At 38.3% G+C, this 20,521-nt stretch overlaps 2 protein-coding genes, 1 long non-coding RNA gene and 1 pseudogene across 3 annotated transcripts; 2 read left to right on the top strand and 2 right to left on the bottom strand.

Moving 5' to 3' along the window:
• Positions 1–4,539: 4,539 nt before the first annotated feature.
• Positions 4,540–5,385, top strand: LOC115985329. The gene has a single exon (XM_031108283.1). It carries the CDS (start codon positions 4,540–4,542, stop codon positions 5,383–5,385), a length of 846 nt encoding a protein of 281 aa, XP_030964143.1.
• Positions 5,386–14,234: 8,849 nt separating this feature from the next.
• Positions 14,235–16,666, bottom strand: LOC115987643 (protein FAR1-RELATED SEQUENCE 11-like). Its single transcript, XM_031111237.1, has 3 exons — positions 15,662–16,666; positions 15,089–15,529; positions 14,235–14,974 (listed from the first exon to the last, which is right to left on the bottom strand). Exons 1-3 carry the CDS (start codon positions 15,665–15,667, stop codon positions 14,429–14,431), a joined length of 993 nt encoding a protein of 330 aa, XP_030967097.1. The 5' UTR covers positions 15,668–16,666; the 3' UTR covers positions 14,235–14,428.
• Positions 15,663–17,001, bottom strand: LOC115985328 (annotated as a pseudogene).
• A 51-nt stretch (positions 17,002–17,052) lies between these two features.
• LOC115987644 lies at positions 17,053–19,947 on the top strand. Its single transcript, XR_004091163.1, has 3 exons — positions 17,053–17,263; positions 18,389–18,450; positions 19,664–19,947. It is a non-coding gene; the product is annotated as an uncharacterized LOC115987644 (long non-coding RNA).
• The last annotated feature ends 574 nt before the right edge of the window (positions 19,948–20,521 follow it).

The raw sequence follows: 20,521 nt of genomic DNA, 5'->3' as shown, positions 1-20,521 counted from the left end.
AACCACCAAATGTGACAAAAGAGCTGTTAAATGTGACGTTAAAACAACGCAATGTGACAAAAATATAGTCATTTTTTTTTAGAAGAAAATAATAGTACTATTGAATATAACAAAAGTATGATCATATGTGATTTGATACTACCCAATGTAACGTTAGAACTATCAAATGTCAAAAAAGAATAATGGTACCACCAAATGTGACAAAAGTACAATCAGATGTGATGTTGGTACTATCCAATGTGACGATGAAACTGTCAAATGTGAGAAAAAAATTAGAGTACCATCGAATGTAACAAAAATATAGTCATTTTTTTACGTTCTAAGCGTATTTAAGTAATTTTTTAAGTTACAGGGTCATTTTAGTCATTTTTTAGGTTTCAGTGTCATTAAGTTATTTTTTAGGTTCAAAGGGACTTTTGGTAGTTTTAAAGGGTTTCGAAGGTATTTTGGTCATTTTCAAGTGTTATGGGGTATTTTTGGTCATTGTTTTAGGTTTTTTGGTTATTTCGATCATTTTTTTTTAATGTTTTAGGGTAATTTCAGAAATTTTTTTAGGTTTTAGGGTCATTCGGTCATTTTTTAGGTTCTAAAGGTATTTTGATAATTTTTTAGGTTCTAAGGGTATTTTGGTAATGGTTGAGGGTTTTGAGGGTATTTTGGTCATTTTATAAGTATCAATGGTATTTCAAAATTTTTTAAGGTTTCAGGGCCATTTCGGTAATTTTTAAGGTTCTATGGGTATTTTGGTAATTTTTTATATTTAAGTTGCATTACGGTTAGTTTTAGGTTATAAGGGCATTATTGTCACTTTTTAAGTTACAATGTCATTTTAGTCATTTTTTAGATTTCATTGTCATTTAGGTTTTTTTTTTTTTTTTTTTTTTTAGTATCTAAGGGTATTTCGATTATTTTTTAGGTTTAGAGGGTATTTCAATCACTTTTTAGATTTTAGGGTAATTTTGGTATTTTTTAGGTTTTAAGGATATCCCAATAATTTTTTAGAGTTTCGAGGTCATTTTGGTAATTTTCAATTGTTAGAATGCATTTTGGTAATTTTAGTATATTTAAGGGTATTTCGGAATTTTAAAGACTTTAGGAGTATTTTTGTTATATATATATTTGTTGATTATTAGGTAATTCAGTGGGGTTGGGTTGGGTTGGCTACATCTATATGTAATGTTGGTACGGCTTAATGTGACGATAAAACTGTCAAATGTGAGTAAAAAGAAAAGAACCATTGAATGTGACAAAAATACAGTCATATGTGATATTAGTACTGTCCAATGTGACGATGGAACAATCAAATATGAGAAAAAAAATTAGGGTACTACCAAATGTGACAAAAATATGGTTAGAAGTGATGTTGGTACTACACAATATGTGGATGGAACCGTTAAATATGAGAAAAAAATAAAAGAACCACCGAATGTGATGAGAGAACTGTCACATGTGATGTTGGAACTACACAATGTGAGAATGAAATAGTCAAATGTAAGAAAAAAGTAAGAGAACCACCAAATATGACAAAAGAATTGTCACATATGATATTAGAACTGCACAATGTGAGAATGAAACAGTTAAATATGATAAAAAAAAGTAAAGGAACCACCAAATGTGACAAAAGAACTGTCACATGTGATGTTAGAACTGCACAATGTAAGTATGAAACCATTAAATGTGAGAAAAAAGTAAGGGAATCACCGAATGTGACAAAAGAACTGTCACATGTGATATTGGAACTGCACAATGTGAGAATGAAACCGTCAAATGTGAGGAAAAAGTAAAGGAACCGTCAAATGTGACAAAAGAACTGTCACATGTGATATTGGAACTACACAATGTGAGGATGAAATCATAAAATGTAAGAAAAAAGTAAGGGAACTGCCAAATGTGACAAAAGAACTGTCACATGTGATGTTAAAACTGCACAATGTGAGTATGAAACCATCAAATGTGAGAAAAGAGTAAGGGAACCACCGAATGTGACAAAAGAATTATCACATGTGATGTTGAAACTACACAATGTGATAATGGAACCGTCAAATGTGAGGAAAAAGTAAGGGAACCGCCAAATATGACAAAAGAACTGTCACATGTGACATTGAAACTACACAATGTGAGGATGAAATCATCAAATGTAAGAAAAAAGTAAGGGAACCACCAAATGTGACAAAAGAGCTGTCAAATGTGACGTTAAAACTACGCAATGTGAGGATGAAACTATCAAATATAAGAAAAAAGGTAACCTAGTATAGCAGATTATTTACTAGTGGGTACCATATCCCCTTTTTTTTAGGGGGGTATGGTAGAATTACTCCTTTAATATTTTTCAATCTATAAATAAAGGGTCTGGTTAACGTGTACCTAAGGGCACACACTAACTGTACATATAAGGGAATAGTTTATTAATTTTGTTTTGCTTTTCCACAAGACATCAATGACTTTTATGGGAACAAGAGAAAGCATCTGACAAATTATATTTTTCTAAAAAGACTAAACTACCCTTCACTCATTTCTCCTCCTCCTCGAAAGTTGAAACACAAGTTACACAACTCAAACAAGTTGACAGAAAAAACCTCTCTACCATCAAACAACCTCCTACAAAAATTCTCATTAAAAAAAAATCCTCTTACAAAAATTACAACTCATACAAATTTCAAATGTTACTAGAACAAAACCAGAACATATAATCAATAAAAAAAAATTATGACTTAAATATTTTTTAAAAAGAAATCGATATGGGTTTTAAATAAATGTGAATCTCGGTGCTGGAACTGTTCAAAACTGAACAACTATTTGTTGCCGATGACAGGAGGGGCCTTGAAATGGGTGCGTCGGCCAGGCGTGGTTCGTGATCGGGTGTTCCTTGAAGCCATCCCCATTTTGTGCTTGAGTTCTCTTTGATTTTTGTGGTCTCTGTCTATTGAGGAAATGAAAGAAAGAAAGAAAAATACAGAGAAAGAGATGGAATCTGAGAGAAAATGAAGGAAAGAAAGAAAAAAAAATGTAGTGAAACTGAAAGAGAAGAAACACTACCATTGAAGACCAAGACTTTCCTCCCTTAAAGCGGTGTAGTAGTTGAAAGGAAGACAAAATTTCTAAAACAAAGTTCTACCTGTTGTCCTCATGTGGATAGGATACATGGTAAAAAAAGAGCCACACAACAAATTTTTTATTTTTATTTTTTGTAAAGGCCTACACAGTGAATAACTTTTTGACTATGGATCCTTGGCTCCTTGCTACAAACAATTATCTAAGTTTAATGATTAAATAATGCTACCAATGCAACTTTTTATAAGTATTTGTGAAATTTATTATAAGTATCTGATACGCCCGACCAAAATGGTAATCGTCCATACAATGCAAGATAGGGACGACCTTACTAAAATCGTCCAGAGAGAGACGGTCGTCGCTCAAAGACCTGAACACTCGTTCCCACTCTTCGCGGAACGGTTACGAGACATTAATCAACCTTCAAACCGTTGGGAATGGCAGCTCATCATTAACACCCAGCAAAGGCGTTACAAGGCAAGATTAAAGCCTCCATCAAGACTCCACCAACGGCTAGAAGAAATGACCTACAAGCACACATATATAAAGACTGAACCCCAAAAGGGGTGGGGTAAGAAAACACTTTAGCACACTACTCTCATTGCTCTCCTTTGTCAATCTTTCTGACTTTGGCATCGGAGACCTTTTTGCAGGCACAACGCCGGCGAACTGCTTCCTTTCGTTGGTCCACGGATTGCAGAAGATTGATTTGGTGAGGAACGGCTTCCATCTGGACGATCATAATCAACTGACGATCAGTTCATCATCAGTTTGGCGCCGTCTGTGGGAAACGACGATTCAAAACGTGATCTGTCCCCAGTCCAAATGGAATCCAGTACAAATCCAGATCCTGCTGCGCTGGCCCTACAAATCCAGTGGCTGTCAGCAACCGTGAAAGAACTCACAAGACAGAACCAAGAGATGAAACAACGACTACTGCAGGAAAGCAATCGTGCAGATAGGGGAGACGACGAAGACAGCAACAGAAGGCAAACCAGCACTCCGGAGGAAACAAGCTCGGATCTTTTGAGAGAAATAAGGAAAGAGATGGACGAACTAAGAAACGCCATAAAAGGAAAGACGGACCAAAGCTTGGAGAGAATCGTTCGGAAGACGGATTCGCCCTTTACCATAGCCGTCTAGGAGTGCCCTGTACCCTCCAAGTTTCGTCTACCCCAGCTGGAACCTTTCGACGGGCTGAAAGACCCCTTGGATCACCTGAATACCTTCAGGACGACCCTAGGCCTCCAACAGCCGCCTGACGAGATCTTATGTTGCTCATTCCCTACAACCCTCAAAGGAGCAACCAGGGAATGGTTCAACAAGTTGCCAACATCGTCCATTGACAATTTCGAGCAGTTGAGCAGCTCTTTCGTCCGTCACTTCATAAGGGGACAGTGACCAAAGAGAACTGCCGACCACTTGCTTACCATCAAACAAGGAGAGAAGGAACCACTAAGGTCTTACGTGACACGCTTCACCCGAGGAATGTTGGAAATAGACGAGACAGATGACAAGGTACATCTCACGACCTTCGAAGCAGGATTGAAGTCCAGGGATTTTGTGGCATCCTTGGCAAAGAACCCCCCTAAGACGATGACCGAGGCACTGTTAAAAGCTCAGAAGTACATGAACGCGGAAGAAGCCCTGGCAGCTATTGACGGAGCAGATAAGAGTAGGGAAAAGAAGAAAGAAAAGGAGGACGATCGAAGAGGGCTAAAACGGGATCGGGCTGACAGACGGAATGACGATGGAAATCGAAGGAGAGAGGACAAAAACCCTCGTCCATCAAAGTTCACCCCGCTGGTGATGCCAGTAGATCAAATTCTAACAGAAATAAGGGACGAACCGTCCCTAAAGTGGCCAAAACCACTCCATTCAACACCTAGATTGCGCGACAAGAGGAAATACTGCCGTTTCCATAAAGATCATGGGCATTACACGGAGGACTGTAGCGACCTAAAAGAGCAGATTGAAGAGCTCATCCGTAATAGAAAGCTACAACAGTATGTAAAAAGGGGGGATTTTGGCAGGTACGGACAGAAAAGCCAGCCAGTTAATGCACGAAGAGACGAAGATCACCCACAACCTCATCTACAGAACGCACTAGGGAAAATAAAGACCATCGCCGGGGGACCAACCACTGGAGGATCATTCAAGTCTCTCAGAAAGTCATACCAAAGACAGGTAAACAGCGTCCACAACATACCACCGTCAAAGCAAAGACGCACCAGTGAGGACTTGCATTTCTCTGAGGAAGATGCCAGAAGTGTAAAGCAGCCCCATGATGACCCGCTCGTCATTATGATCATGATCGAGGGGTTCAACACGTGAAGAGTCCTGGTCGACAGCGAAAGTTCAGCAGACATAATCTATCTTCCTGCTTTCCAACAACTAAAGCTGGACCCAAAAAGGCTCCGTCCTTTTGAGTCTCCCCTCGTCAGTTTCAGCGGAGACAAAGTATACCCCAGAGGAATCGCGACGTTAACAGTAACGGCCGGGTCATACCCCCTTCAGGTAACCAACCAGCACAATTTTCTGATAGTAAACTCACCCTCGTCCTACAATGTGATCATTGGCAGACCAATGCTTAATCGCTGGAAGGCTGCTATCTCCACCTACTGCTCAAAGGTGAAGTTCCCAACAGAACATGGAATTGGGGAGATTAAGGGAGATCAAGTACTAGCCAGGGAATGCTACCATGCTGTCCTGGCCTTAAAAGAAAACCATACGTGGACAATTGAGGAGAAGACGCTAGAGATTATGGAGAAACTTGAAACGGTAGATCTGGCTGAAGGGAATCCTCCAAGGACGACCCAAATAGGGACGAGCATGAGTCAAAAGACGAAAGGCGAAATCGTCAGCTTTCTGAAGAGCAACCTCGATATTTTCGCCTGGAGCCACAAGGATATGCCAGGAATCCCAGAAAGCCTCATCCAGCATCACTTGAATGTTGATCTAGGAAAGAAACCTGTCCAGCAGAAAAGGAGAATCTTTGCTCCCGAGCGAAATAAGGCAGTGATGGACGAGGTAAATAAGTTGCTTGCAGCAAAATTTATCCGAGAAGTCCCTACCCAGAGTGGTTGGCCAACGTAGCCATGGTCAAAAAAGCAAATGGGAAGTGGAGAATGTGTGTCGACTTCACAGATCTGAACCAAGCATGCCCAAAAGATAGCTTCCCGCTGCCCAGAATCGACCAGCTAGTAGACTCCACAGCAGGACACAAACTTCTCACATTTATGGACGCGTTTTCAGGATATAACCAGATACAAATCGCTGAAGAAGACCAAGAAAAGACCGCTTTTATCACCAGCCAGGGACTTTACTGCTATCGGGTCATGCCTTTTGGGCTAAAAAACGCAAAGGCCACTTATCAAAGATTGGTAAACCAGATGTTCGAGAAGCAAATCGGGAGAAATGTGGAGGTCTATGTTGACGATATGCTCGTCAAGATCAAGGAAGAAGAGAACCATCTGGACGACCTCAGAGAGACGTTCAATACTCTCAGATGATATAGCATGAAGCTAAATCCGTCCAAATGTGCCTTTGGGGTTTCCTCGGGAAAGTTTCTCGGGTTTGTAGTATTGCAGAGAGGGATTGAAGCCAACCCCGAAAAGGTCAGGGCCATCCTGGAAATGTCTTCACCCAGGACAGTCAAAGAAGTGCAGTCCCTAACAGGGAGAATTGCAGCCCTCAATAGGTTCGTCTCGAAGGCGACGGACAAATGCCTTTCATTCTTCAAGACTTTGAAGAAGGCGTTTTCATGGACGAAGGAATGCGAAACGGCGTTCCAAGAGCTGAAAAGTTATCTTAGCAACCCGCCCCTCCTGAGCCCGTCCAAAGAAGGTGAAGATCTATTCCTGTATTTAGCCGTCTCAATCACGGCTGTCAGCGCGGCATTGATTAGAGAAGATGGTGGTTTGCAACTTCCTGTGTATTACGTTAGCCAGGCCTTCCAGGGGGCCGAGGCATGGTACCCACGTATAGAGAAGATCACCTTCGCCCTGATTATGGTTTCGAGGAAACTTTGTCCATATTTTCAAGCCAATCCCATCGTCGTGATGACGGATCAGCCCATAAAAAAAGCAATGAACAAGCCCGAAGCAGCAGGAAGAATGGTGCAGTGGGCAATCGAGCTCAGCCAGTTCGACATAAAATACCGTCCAAGGGTGGCGATAAAAGCACAAGCACTGGCCGATTTTATAGCGGAGTTCACCGTCCCTGAAAACGTAGAGAACATTTGGACGGTTAATACTGACGGATTGTCCACTCAACGCGGAGGCGGAGCTAGCATCGTCCTCACTTCTCCCGAAAAGAATGTCATCAAGTATGGAGTCCAACTTAAATTCCCTATGACCAATAATGAAGCAGAATATGAGGCATTATTGGCAGGATTGAGAGTAGCCCGGGCACTAGGAGCTAAAAATGTTGTATTCAGGAGCGATTCGCAACTTGTTATTGGACCAGTAAGGGGGGAGTACGAAGCAAAGGAGGCAAGGATGCAGAAATACCTCAAGCTGATGAACCAATTGATCAGCTCCTTCAATTACATAGAGTTCGTCCAGATCCCCAGGGATCAGAACACAGAAGCTGATGAGGTGGCCCGAAATGCCTCAACGGACAGCGGAGGTAAGAGGTTCGATTGGAAGACGGAAGAACAAAACCACCCCAGCATACTGGAACTTCAAATTTCCTTCGTCCACACAGACCATGGATGGACGAGCCCGATAGTCACATTCCTTCAAGAAGGATGACTATCGGATGATCCAAAGGAAGCTAAAAAGGTAAGGAGACGAGCAGCCAGGTTTACGATACTTAATGACGAACTCTACGAAAGAGGCTACTCCCAACCGTATTTGAGGTGTGTTGAAAAGGAGGAAGCCAGGTACATCCTTGAAGAAGTGCATGGTGGAATCTGCGGAGATCACACGGGGGCAAAGTCCCTCGCCAGAAATATCATGAGAGCTGGCTACTTTTGGCCAACAATGCAACGAGACGCAGCTGATTTCGTGAGGACGTGTGACAGTTGCCAAAGATATGGGAATGTTCAAAGAATCCCAGGGGAGAAAATGACCACAATATCGTCTCCCTGGCCATTCGCACAATGGGGGATCGACATCATGGGTCCCTTACCTCAGGGAAAGAGACAGGTGAAGTTCTTGCTCGTCGCCATCGACTACTTCACAAAATGGGTGGAGGCAGAAGTTCTGGCAACAATCACCGAAGCGAAGGTACAAAATTTTGTTTGGAAAAATATTGTTTGCAGGTTCGGGATACCAAGGACGATCATATCAGACAACGGTCGTCAATTTGACAGCCAAAGCTTCAGGTCATTTTGCTCGAGCTTGGGCATCAAAAATAAGTACTCATCACCAGGTCATCCCCAGGCCAATGGACAGACGGAAGTAACCAACCGGACCCTACTCAAGATCATCAAGTCCCGGTTGGTGGGGGCAAAAGGAATGTGGCCTGAAGAACTGCCAAGCGCCTTGTGGGCATATAGGACGACAGCGCGGACACCAACTGGAGAAACACCGTTCAGTCTGACATATGGCACAGAAGCAGTTATACCAGTCGAAGTTGGTCTTACAAGCTTAAGGAGAGAATTTTTTGACGAACAAACCAATGAGAACCAATTGAAGGAAAACTTAGACAGCCTGGACAAGATTAGAGATCAGGCAGTTGAAAGAATGGCAAAGTACCAGCAGAAGATAGCAGAATACTATAATCAAAGAGTGAAGCTAAGAAGATTCAACATTGGTGACCTCGTCCTTAGAAAAGTCACCCTTGCGACAAAGGATTCAGCACATGGAAAATTGGGACCGTCCTGGGAAGGACCCTACAGAGTCGTCCATTATTCATGTCAAGGCAGTTACCACCTGGAGGATTCTTAAGGAAAAAGACTACCTCGTCCGTGGAACGTCGAACATCTAAAGAGGTATTACGAAAAGGAACCATAAACTTCATTGTAAAACCAATTTGATACTTCTATCTTATGTAAGCAATTATTCGAATTATAAGTATTGTCCAGCATCCCTTAAGTGTTATTGAGCAAATCATGCGCCACTATTTTCAAAGATAAGCCCAAACGATCATCCCTTAAAAGGCTTAACGGCGATAAAATTCCTTCAATGGATGTACATCGTCCCTAAAAGGCTTAGTGACGATAAAATTCCTTAAATGGATGTACATCGTCCCTAAAAAGCTTAATGACGATAAAATTCCTTAAATGGATGTACATCGTCCCTAAAAAGCTTAACGACGATAAAATTCCTTAAATAGATGTACATCGTCCCTAAAAAGTTTAACGACGATAAAATTTCTTAAATGGATGTACATCGTCCCTAAAAAGCTTAACGATGATAAAATTCCTTAAATGGAGATACCTCGTCCCTAAAAAGCTTAATGACGATAAAAATCGTTAACGGAATTACGTCGTCTCTAAAAAAGATTAATGACGACAAAATTCTTTAAACGAATTACATCATTTCTAAAAAAAAAAAAAGCATAACGACGACAAAAAGTTCCTTAAGGGGATGCACATCGTCTCAAAAGCTAAAATTCCTTGATATCCATGTGCATCACATAACATGATTTTGTCTGTACAGAAAAGCAAGAGGATCAAACCCCTCAAGTTGATCAATGTAATCTCGTCCATACAGGACAACCAAAAAGTCAGATTATGGGGAAACATTTCCAAAACCCCCAGGAAGGTACAAAAATCCTCACACAACTCATGTAATCATGAAGAGCAAAAACAAACACAGACATTTATAAAATCAAACATAGAGTTAAATTGTTCTAGAAGCAAAAATGGGGGGCCCCAAAAACAGGAGGGGCATCCAAACAACAGCAGTTCTTAACTTAGTGCATAAAAAAAAAAGAAAAAAAAAGAAAAAAAAAAGAAATTTTCCTTAAGGCAGAATTAAGCTGGAGGGGCAATATCATCGTCCTGGGTGGCCTGAGATGGTTCAACACGGGTAGACGCCCCTGCTTGAGCCGCCTCATCCTTTTCAATCTCCTTATCGACGGCCTCAAAGTCTAAATCGTCAAGGTTCACGCCAGGACCATGCTTGACCAAATACCTTCGCAGCAGCTCGAACCCTTTGAAGTACCACTGGAAAAGAATGGTGTTATATTCTTCAGTGGTTTGGAAAGCAGTGACGGCCTTGGTCACTGCAACCTTCATCTTCTGAGCGGCCGCCGCTAGGAGTTCGTCCTTCTACTTCACAGATTGTCTCTCAACGTCCAGCTGCTCCGTCAATACACGAACCTGCTCCTTGGAAATGTTGAGAGAATCCATTGTCGTGATCAAATCCTTCCGCAAACCAGCGGCCTCAGCCTCCAAAGCTTCTACCTTCGAGTTGGCCACGACGGCCTTCTCTTCATTCGCTAAATACTGAGTAGTGATGTGCATGGTCTCCCCTAACACCTATGGACGAGTACAAAGTTAATAAAAATTAGTTCAATCAAAAGCAACAAAAATGGTCAAGCAGATAAAAACGAAGAAAGGGACAAGATGTATGATGATTCACCTGCACAAGCTTATGAACGGGGCGGCTCACCATCTCGTGTGAAGGAATGCTCGTGACTTCCCTCATCTCACCAGGGGTAAAAAGCTCGTTGGCACGGTCCATGGCCGTCCCATCGTCCGACCAAACGTTGGCACCAACCTTCCCTTTCCCTTTATTAACAGCTTTCTGCTTCTTCGAAGGACGAGCCACCTTCTCAATTGAAATACCAGGAGATGCAGCCAGACCCTCCTCTAGATCAAGGGTAGGTGTGGACGACCCTCTCTCCACCACCTCTTTCTCCTTCTCCTTTTCTTTATCTGTGATTCTCAGCCTCTTCTGGCCTATGCTGGAAAGGGGCTCATTCTGTTTGCCCTTAATTTTGTCATACATCTCTTTGTTAAATTTCGATGTCATTTCTACACAAAAGAGATCAAGGACGAATAAAAGAGGCGTAAGGACGAATAAAAAGAATGCAGATAAACACGAAGAAAAGACGTGAAATGCAACTTACGTTTTCTCTCTTCACGGTCGAGGGTACTGAGTACGTAGAGGGAAGGTTCTGGTCCCAGACAGTGACGAGCTAAGGTACGCGGATCAATCAGCTCACTAAAATCTTCTATCGTCCTTGCGTACTTGATTGCAGCCTGCACTCGCTCTACAAATTTGGCCTCTAGCTCTGGACGATCTTTCACTGCAAAGGACGAAAAAAAAAAAAAAAAAAAAAAAAAAAAAAAAAAAAAAGGGGGCCAACAACATTGGGGTACACGCACCAATCAAAGGGGTCTCCCATCGTCGCAGCAACCTAGGTATGTTCCCCCACAGATCATCAGGCAACGTTTCCCAACCGTCCCCAGATACAAAGAAGTATCTTGATTTCCAGTAGCGAAAGGACGACGGAAGGTCAGCTACCAGACGAGCCTTCCTATTCCAGGGTACAAACTCATAGTACCCAAATTCTCTGGACTCTTTCAAACGATACAAGTGGACGAACTCGTTAACTGAGATCATATCCCCGTCAGCAATGGTCGTCCAAATCACCATACAACTAATCACTATTCTCCAGGAGTTAGGCATAAGTTGCCCCGGTGCAAGGTTAAAATGGTAAAGAAGCTCCATTATGAACGGATGGACGGGAAATCGGAGGCCACACAAAAAAGCAGCCTCGTAAAAGCAAACTTCTCCGTGGGCAAAGGCGCAAGCTTTTTCGCCCTTCCTAGGTAGACGAGCCTTAGTTCTCTCTGAAAATTGGAATCTGTCCTTAAATTTACTAAAAACCTCAACTTTCAAGGAGCAATTTTCCTTCAGGGCATGAAATCGACGGACCGTCGCTGGAGCAGGGGAATGGGAGGACGAGGGAGCACGGGAAAGAGTAGTGGTCGTAGCACCGATCCCAGCCTCTTCCTCGACCACGTTTGAGGACGAACCCCTCTCTAAATCACCTAACCCTTCTTCTAAACCCATATTTTCCTCTCTTGGGTGCCCTCTAATAGACCGAAACCAAGCTTGAGACTCTAACAGAAGAGGGTATAAAACACCCAACGCCGAACCTAACCCGGTACCCCTATTAACAAATTCCTCAACTACTGGGTATGAACCGGCAAGGGAAGGCGCACCCAATAGGTCACCGGGAAGCTCTACCAAGGAACCTAGACGGGCAAGGAGAAAAGCTACAGAAGGGAAGTTACGCCTAGCTTCGAAAGTGTCCACCATTAAAGAAAAAAAAGGGAAAACTAACACCACCAAGTAAGAAGAGAAAATAGTACAGAAAGAAAAAGGAACTTAAGTGACACAAATGCAAGGAAAAACCAGAAAGGAAAGAAAAGTGTAAATGGGGGTGGGCGTACCTGGAAGTTAGGGAGAAAACTGAGGAGGTGAGGAGCAAAATACGCGTAGGAGAGATCAACCGCACAGAGAATGGGGAAATGGAAAAAGGAAAAGCCAAAAGAAATCAAAGGTCTCTGCCTTGGAAAGTGCGGGAAAACTGAAAAGGCACTCACCCGAAACGAGGCACTCCCACCAATAGAAATCAACCACGTGGCACTGAGAGGAGCCACAGCTGCCACTACACAATCAATGCGGAGCAGAACTCCAAGCCCCATTACTGAAAAAAAAAAAAATAAAAAATAATGATAATAACAATCTTTTCATATTCCTATAATCGTCCAAGAAATGGACGACAATGGAATAGGGGGGTAGCTGATACGCCCGACCAAAATGGTAATCGTCCATACAATGCAAGATAGGGACGACCTTACTAAAATCGTCCAGAGAGAGAAGGTCGTCGCTCAAAGACCTGAACACTCGTTCCCACTCTTCGCGGAACGGTTACGAGACATTAATCAACCTTCAGACCGTTGGGAATGGCAGCTCATCATTAACACCCAGCAAAGGCATTACAAGGCAAGATTAAAGTCTCCATCAAGACTCCACCAACGGCTAGAAGAAATGACCTGCAAGCACACATATATAAAGACTGAACCCCAAAAGGGGTGGGGTAAGAAAACACTCTAGCACACTACTCTCATTGCTCTCCTTTGTCAATCTTTCTGACTTTGGCATCGGAGACCTTTTTGCAGGCACAACGCCGGTGAACTGCTTCCTTTCGTTGGTCCACAGATTACAGAAGATTGATTTGGTGAGGAACGGCTTCCATCTGGACGATCATAATCAACTGACGATCAGTTCATCATCAGTATCAATTGTGTCTATTATTCACGTCATTTTTATTCTGTCACGTGACATTATTTTATTGGACAAACCAAACACGTGTAACATTATTTTGTGACACTTTGTGGAAAAGTATAAATGAAGAGGCTACTAATGTAAACAATATACATCTTTAAGAGGTAAAATCAAAATTTTAAAACTCTAGGAAAAATAAAGATAACATCAATAAAATCTTTAAATTTCATATTTTTATTGAGTGTGAATTTTGACAAATACACATTCGCACTACATTTTCTTCTTATAACCTTTATGCTTGTAACATTTCAAGATGATATGAGGTCAATAAATATCATGACAATAAAATCTTGTTTCTTGCAACAATGACCAATTCCTTTTGAGTCCACAATTTCTATTTGTATATTTGATGGTGCGAGTTTGAGTCATTGCATTTTTTTTTTCCTGGTCTTGTACCACTAGTCTTATCAGAGTAAGTATGTGAGAGGCCCCACCCTCAGTCCACCAACTTTTTGTTGGGAGAAACCCATGTGAATTGGTGGGGTTGTGTTGGTGTCCCGCTATATTTCTCCATAGATTTAGGGTTTTACATGGAGTTGACATTTATTTTATTTAAATAGTAAAAATAATAAAATCCAAAATGAAAGAAATAAAAATATTTTATTGGTTAGTAGTGGGTTAGACATTTATTTTAAATAGTAATTTTTAAAATTATTTTAAGTTTAAAAATAGTACCTCGCTATTTTGTGTTTCAAATGTCGTGAAAAGACCGATTTGCTTTGGATTGAAAAAGTGTCATGATACATGATATGATATGGGACATTAGATTTCAATTTTAGTGAAACACTACTATTTTTATGGAAATTTTTTCTATTTTTTCAAAAATGCATGATATTCATTGGCATAATATTTTCAAAATGATAATATAACACCGACAAAAATAAAAAGTTGACAAACATCATATTGGTGATTTTTTAAGCAAAAGACCTAACATTTCAAATAAAATATTGGGTTCAATCCTATATCTATTGAAGTACAATTTTTCATTTTCTTTGCACCATTTGAGGAAGTCGAGTTTTCCTTCTCCTTCTTCAGACATGTAGAGATGTTATAGCCAACATGCTTACAAAACCCACAAGTTCTCTTTTGCTTTCCCAATTCTTTCCACCTTTCATCCTGTTTTACTTTGGGTGACCTTTCATATTTGAGAGTAGAGGACAACGAACAAAACAATCTCCATCAATAGCATCATTAGCATTAGCATCAACCATATTTTCATTGTCCACTAAATTTTCATCACTCAACACTATCAATTCTTTTCCACCTAATGATGTTTCACGACACCAACGTGGTGGAAGATACAAAGATAGAATTTGGTAACAATCTTTGTGAATGAATACACTAAGTGTGTGACGACAAAGTATACCCCAAAATTCAAAATTCTTACAACTACAACTAGTCATCTCACCATCCCATAAGACCAAGTGCTTTTGACTGGTTTTTTCTTCATAATATTGCAACACAAATTCAATACCGTTTTCTTGAAGCACCGAATATTGTGTGGCTCTTCCAAACTCCTCTTGAAAATTTTTGAAAGCATAGGGTGTCAAGACACTATGTGCTTGTTCTTCTATCGGTGACAATGTCCTTAAAGAAGAACCTCTATATTTTTCCAACATTGTATCATGTGATTGTGTTTGCTCAATATCTTCAATGGCAAGGTCAACCTAAAATTACAAATTGTAAATAATTTAAAGACACCTAAAGACTACAAATATTAACAAATAAAAAAATAAATCAAATTCTACAATAAAAGAAAGCAACGATAAATAATGACTTACTTGTTCAATAAATTGCATCAAGTTTATGTAGGAACTAACAAACCATTTGATAAATGCTTTTATACTTTCGGATCTTCTGGTTATTGTCATTCCTCCAAAAAAATAGCCACAAAGGTAACATGGTACCCAAAAATGCTTGATTTGATATAAACCACTTACATGCTTGTTAGTAAGCATGTCATATTTTGCCATAACTTGAGACCATTGATGCTCAAATTCTTCACATGAGTTTAACTTATATAGATTGTAGAAATCCATGCACCAATTTGAATATTGACTATGAAGAATTTCCGTAAACCAACCACTAAATTTAGCAGTAATGTGCCATATACAAAAAACATGTTTTGTGGATAGCAATTCTTTTGATACTGCTTCTGTGATCCATAGATCTTGGTCTATTAAAATTGCCTTAGGTGACTTCTTCATTAAATTTGCAAAATTCTATTAATCAAATACAAAGTTATTAGCACTTGAAAAAATATAGTAGGATATATACTATTAAACTACTAATTAATCAAATAAAATCAAAAAATAATTGCACAACCTTACAAGATAATTAAATAATTTACGTACCTTCATTAACTATTGAAATGCACTAGTTGTTTCATTTCGAAGAAGTGCACAACCAAAGAGAATATTCTTTCCATGATTATTGATACCAACAAAAATACCAAAAGGCATGCCATATGTATTTACTTTGTAAGTAGTATAAAAAACAACTACATCTCCATATTTTTGGTACCAATCAAAACAAGGAGTAGGTGCCCAAAAAATATGCTCCAACCTACTCTCTTCATCAGTTGTATATGCATATTGAAATTTAGAATTCTTTTAACTTTGCACAATTGTAAGAGACCCATAGCATCATTCATTGTATGCATCCTTCTCATTTTCACATAAAGGTTATGGATATCTCTTTTAAAAAATGGAAGATCTCCATGCTTCACACCTTTCTCAAGCTCCATAACATGTATTATTTGCCTAACTGAAAGTCCACAATTTTGCAATAAGAGAATGCGATATTTATCTTCATAGTGATAACTCGATTGGCTGGAAGAAATCTCACTTCCGAAAGGGACAACAATTCATGATTGTGATCTATAACAAACTTAGTGACATGCCATTCTCGTGGAAAAATGTCAAATGACTTTCGCAATGTGATTCTTAGATGAGCTTTGCATCCACATCTTGTAGATATCCTATTTCATTGCTTCTTAGATGAATCCACTATTTTTAATTGTTGTCTACCTTCTCGATGACAAAAGAAATCATGTCTTACATTTTCTCCATTTTTTGTGACAAAACGACATTTTCGAATTATAAAACCATATCGATTTGCATAATTTTTATAGAAAATGAAAACCTCTTCTTCACTAAGAAAATATTGACCAACAAAAAGTTTAAACTCATTTTCTATTGAGTTAATATCTTCATTTTCTTCAATAACTCATATTTCTTCTATTGGATATTTATTCCAAACCACTAATTCCTCCCCCACAAATGCCATTATTTTTGTAACACCCCGACCCAACTTTATAATTAAACTATGTGTTTAAGTGGTTAAGTATTATTAGTATTTTTAAGCCACTTACTTACAAAAAAATAATAGAAGAGTATTTAATAAGCATATTATTTTATAATGCCATTGAATGAGAATTGTAAAGATTATACATAATTGAATTGCTATCGGTATTTTAAATATATACTAAATATGTGCAAAATTATATTAAGTGGTTTAAGTTATTAGATATATAATTGTTGGTGTGTAATTAGTATATAAGGGTAAGGATATATATATACATATATATGTGTGTGTATGTTTAAAATAATATTATTATTGTAGATGAGTGTGAATGCAAGAAAGTTGTGTGAATGCAAGAGAAATGAAAAGTGGGTGGGATTTTTCTAGCCATACACGTATCCACCCCAATTTCCACTTCCCTTATCTGATTTTGCTGCCCCAAAAGTCATCACACTTTCCTTATTTTCTTGGCTGCATCAGATCAGAAGTCCAGCCCCTCTCTCTCTACTCCTTTTCCTCTTTCTTTGTTCTTCTTTCTCTCTTCTTCTGTTGCTTCTACACGGCAGCCCTCCCTTTCTCACCAACACAATATATTCCTCTCTAAAGAAGAAATTAAAGGGTTAACACTAAAATTTCAGCTTCCAAGTTTGTGGGTAAGTAATCAAACCTTCATTTGTTTATTTCTATTTCTTTATCTTCTATCCTGATTTTATAGGCTGAATTATGATTCTGTTTTAGTGATTGAAGGTTTGATGATATTTTGATCAATTGAATGCTTATTAGGGTATTTTAATATGTATACTATAGGTATAAAAATACCCAAATTAAATTAAGACCTATTGCTATTTGTTGATGATTTTATAAGAATATGTACTGAAGCTGTCACTGTGACAGATTCTGTGCTCATGCATGTTAAATTATGTATTAAACTGTATATAGGGAATTTGGATGCTAGGGATAATTCATATGAAACTTAAGACACTTTTGGTTGTTATTGAATTGGTCTCACAGCATTTGGATGAACATAAAAATAATGGTTTAATTTATAAATTGCATGAATTTCTGACAAGACAGATTTGAGTATGCTGTCTTGCGTGATTTTTAGTAAATCATGGGTTTATGCTTTGACTCCGAAATTTTTATGGTATATACTGGACATACAGAGGAGTAGTTATGTAAAATTTCATGACAATTGGATGTGTTTGAGTAGCCCGTTTGTATTTTACAAATGGAGCCTATGCTGCTGGAATAGAACAGTGAATAGTAAGGGACATGCCTAACTTTGTGGATTTAATTATCAAGTTAGGGTGAATGTTTTGAGCTATAATTTGATACGCTTATCTTTTGGTATGTTTCGATCATAGATTAATTTTGTGTAACTTGTTTTGAGGTTTAGTACCCAAAGGAAGGGGTTCTAAACCATGAGACAGTTGTATGTATGAAGCTGTTTTGTCTGACGTGTTATATGTTACCATATGAATGTATATAGTTACATGACCGTGCTTAAAAGATTTTGTATTTATGCATGCATTATTACCCTAACCTTAAAGCACCTTTTGAAATAAAGTTAGCTTTTTTAGAGATATGGGATTAATATAAGAATGTTGGTTTCTCTAGGACTTTGTACTTGTTGTCTGATGACTGTATTTCGTATTTGTGGGAACCTCGTTGAGGTGGGATTAGGATTTCCTTAATTCTAAGAAATAGGCTTTGAGTTGATTGTGTAAGTCTATGACAAGGAAATTATGGATAGTAATAAGCTTCGATTTATGGTTTAGGTGTTACCAGTATCCAAGTCAAAGCTCCTTCGACTTTAGGCTCTCGGTTCCTCTACTTCCAGGTAAGGGGTAAGTTATATGAGCATTTGGTAAGTCATGAGGTTATTTTAAAGTATATTATGCATTAAAATATTTTTGATTAGAGATATGGCATGTAATCATTATTCTGACAAAGTTATGTTCGTGAGTTTTCGAAAAACTTATGTATATGATTTAAGCATATTGATGCTATTATTGATTCCACGAACATGATGTTTAATGAAAAGAATGAAAATGCTATTATTATGAAATGTTATGCAAAATAAGAAATTGCAGTATGATGGAAAGTATAAAATGTTTTCGGGTTATGTCCTCTGGTGATCTGAACTCTGCTAGTAGGGGTTAATTACTAGCTTTCCATGGAAAATGTTATATGATTTGGCCATTAAGTGGGACTGGCTCTGCTGTACCCGCCCCTTGTTGGTTACAACCAACTTGTGGGGGAAGCCAACCTACCCCCATGGTTGGAAGATATGTATTATGATGATGTGATCCCGGGAATACCTGGCATTGTGGGGAATGCTGGATGCCTAGCACCGTGGTGCTAGAAGCCTCCCAAATAAGTACAGACTTATCAGATACGGGCTAACCAATAAGTTATTTATGAACAGCTATGTTATGTTATTAATCATGAGAGAATTATTTTGTTTAAATGCATTGTGAAAAGTGAAAACTCTCATGGCAAGAAGAAGTTTCTAATGAAAAGAAAAGCTGTTCATTGAAGATAAAAGTTTCTGAAAATTCTGATATGCTATAAAGGTAAAGTTTCTGATGAAAGTACAAGTTATGTTTAAAAGTTATCAGATAAATGTTTTTATGAAACGTTAAGTTTTATGATCATGAAAGTTATAGTATTCTATGAGAAGAAGTTTATAAAGAAAAGTTCTCTTACTAGTCAAGATGTTTCTAGCTTAATACAGAGTTGCCAATTATCTGATTTAAGTTAAAATAATTATATTGTAATGAGAATATATGTATGGCAACTTTGTAGGAAGTGAAAGAAGTTTAATCCGAAAGGTTTTAGTAATATTAAACCGATAAGAAAAGGAGAACAATTATTTTCTATGATGAGCGTATAAGCTATTATTATAAATAGTATAAAATACTATGCATGAAAAGATGTTCTCCTGTTCGAATATTCATAGAATGAAATGATTTGGTTACATGCATCCTTATTGAATTCTCATATATCTTACCTTTACTGAGCTGTGTAGCTCACCCCTTCCACTCTTTCAGTTAGCAGGTGTTATTTTGGAGCAGAGGGAGCCTTAGTCGAGTTTTGAAAGGAGCTGGTTTTAGTTTGATATGTATAGATCCTAAATTAGCATTCTGACATTTAGCTTTATAGTTATTGTGTATTTTAGGATCAAATGAAAGTTGTGTATACCTTAAAGTATCAAGCTATGTATTATGTAAAAGTGTGGAAACTAAATGATTGGTGGATTATGTTATTCTTTGGAGTACAATGTAGATGCTCTGAATGTCAAGTCAAAGGTTATATCATTTAAGTAAAGAAACAAAATTTAAAAGAATGAGGAAAGCTTTTGTAAAAGTTTTCAAAAAGTTAAGTTGGTTCTTGTTAATATCAGGTTTAAACTTGATATTAGCATGCCGGTCATGGTCACAAATCCGGGTACCGGGTTTGGGGTGTGACAATTTTCTCCATCATTTTGAAGCTCATTTAAGTCAATACAATTCCTTGAAACACTTTGATAAATCTCATTTGCAATTACAATATCATTCATTTGTTCTATATTGTAATAAGGATTAAAAAAAAATCAACATTATATTCAATTATAAATGAAATATAAATTATAAATAAAATAAAATAGTATACTTTCTTGAAGTAATTCATTTAAGTCAAATAAATATTAACATCATATTTCAATATATTTGAAAAATAAATTAAGAACAAAAGAAATATATGTACCTTATTTATAATTTCTTGAACACTATATTCTTGTAGACATTCTTTGATCATTCATTGAACTCTTCTTTCTTTCTTGTCTTTTTGTTGAATATTGAACTCTTCTTTTAGTTTTTTTATTTATTTATGATATCGGTATAGTGGAGGAGAAGAAAAGGTAAATATTA

This window comes from Quercus lobata, chromosome 4, assembly GCF_001633185.2.
Source record: "Quercus lobata isolate SW786 chromosome 4, ValleyOak3.0 Primary Assembly, whole genome shotgun sequence".
Taxonomy (NCBI): domain Eukaryota; kingdom Viridiplantae; phylum Streptophyta; class Magnoliopsida; order Fagales; family Fagaceae; genus Quercus; species Quercus lobata.
Note: the sequence above shows the minus strand (reverse complement) of the source record. Positions and strands in the feature narration are given on the sequence as shown.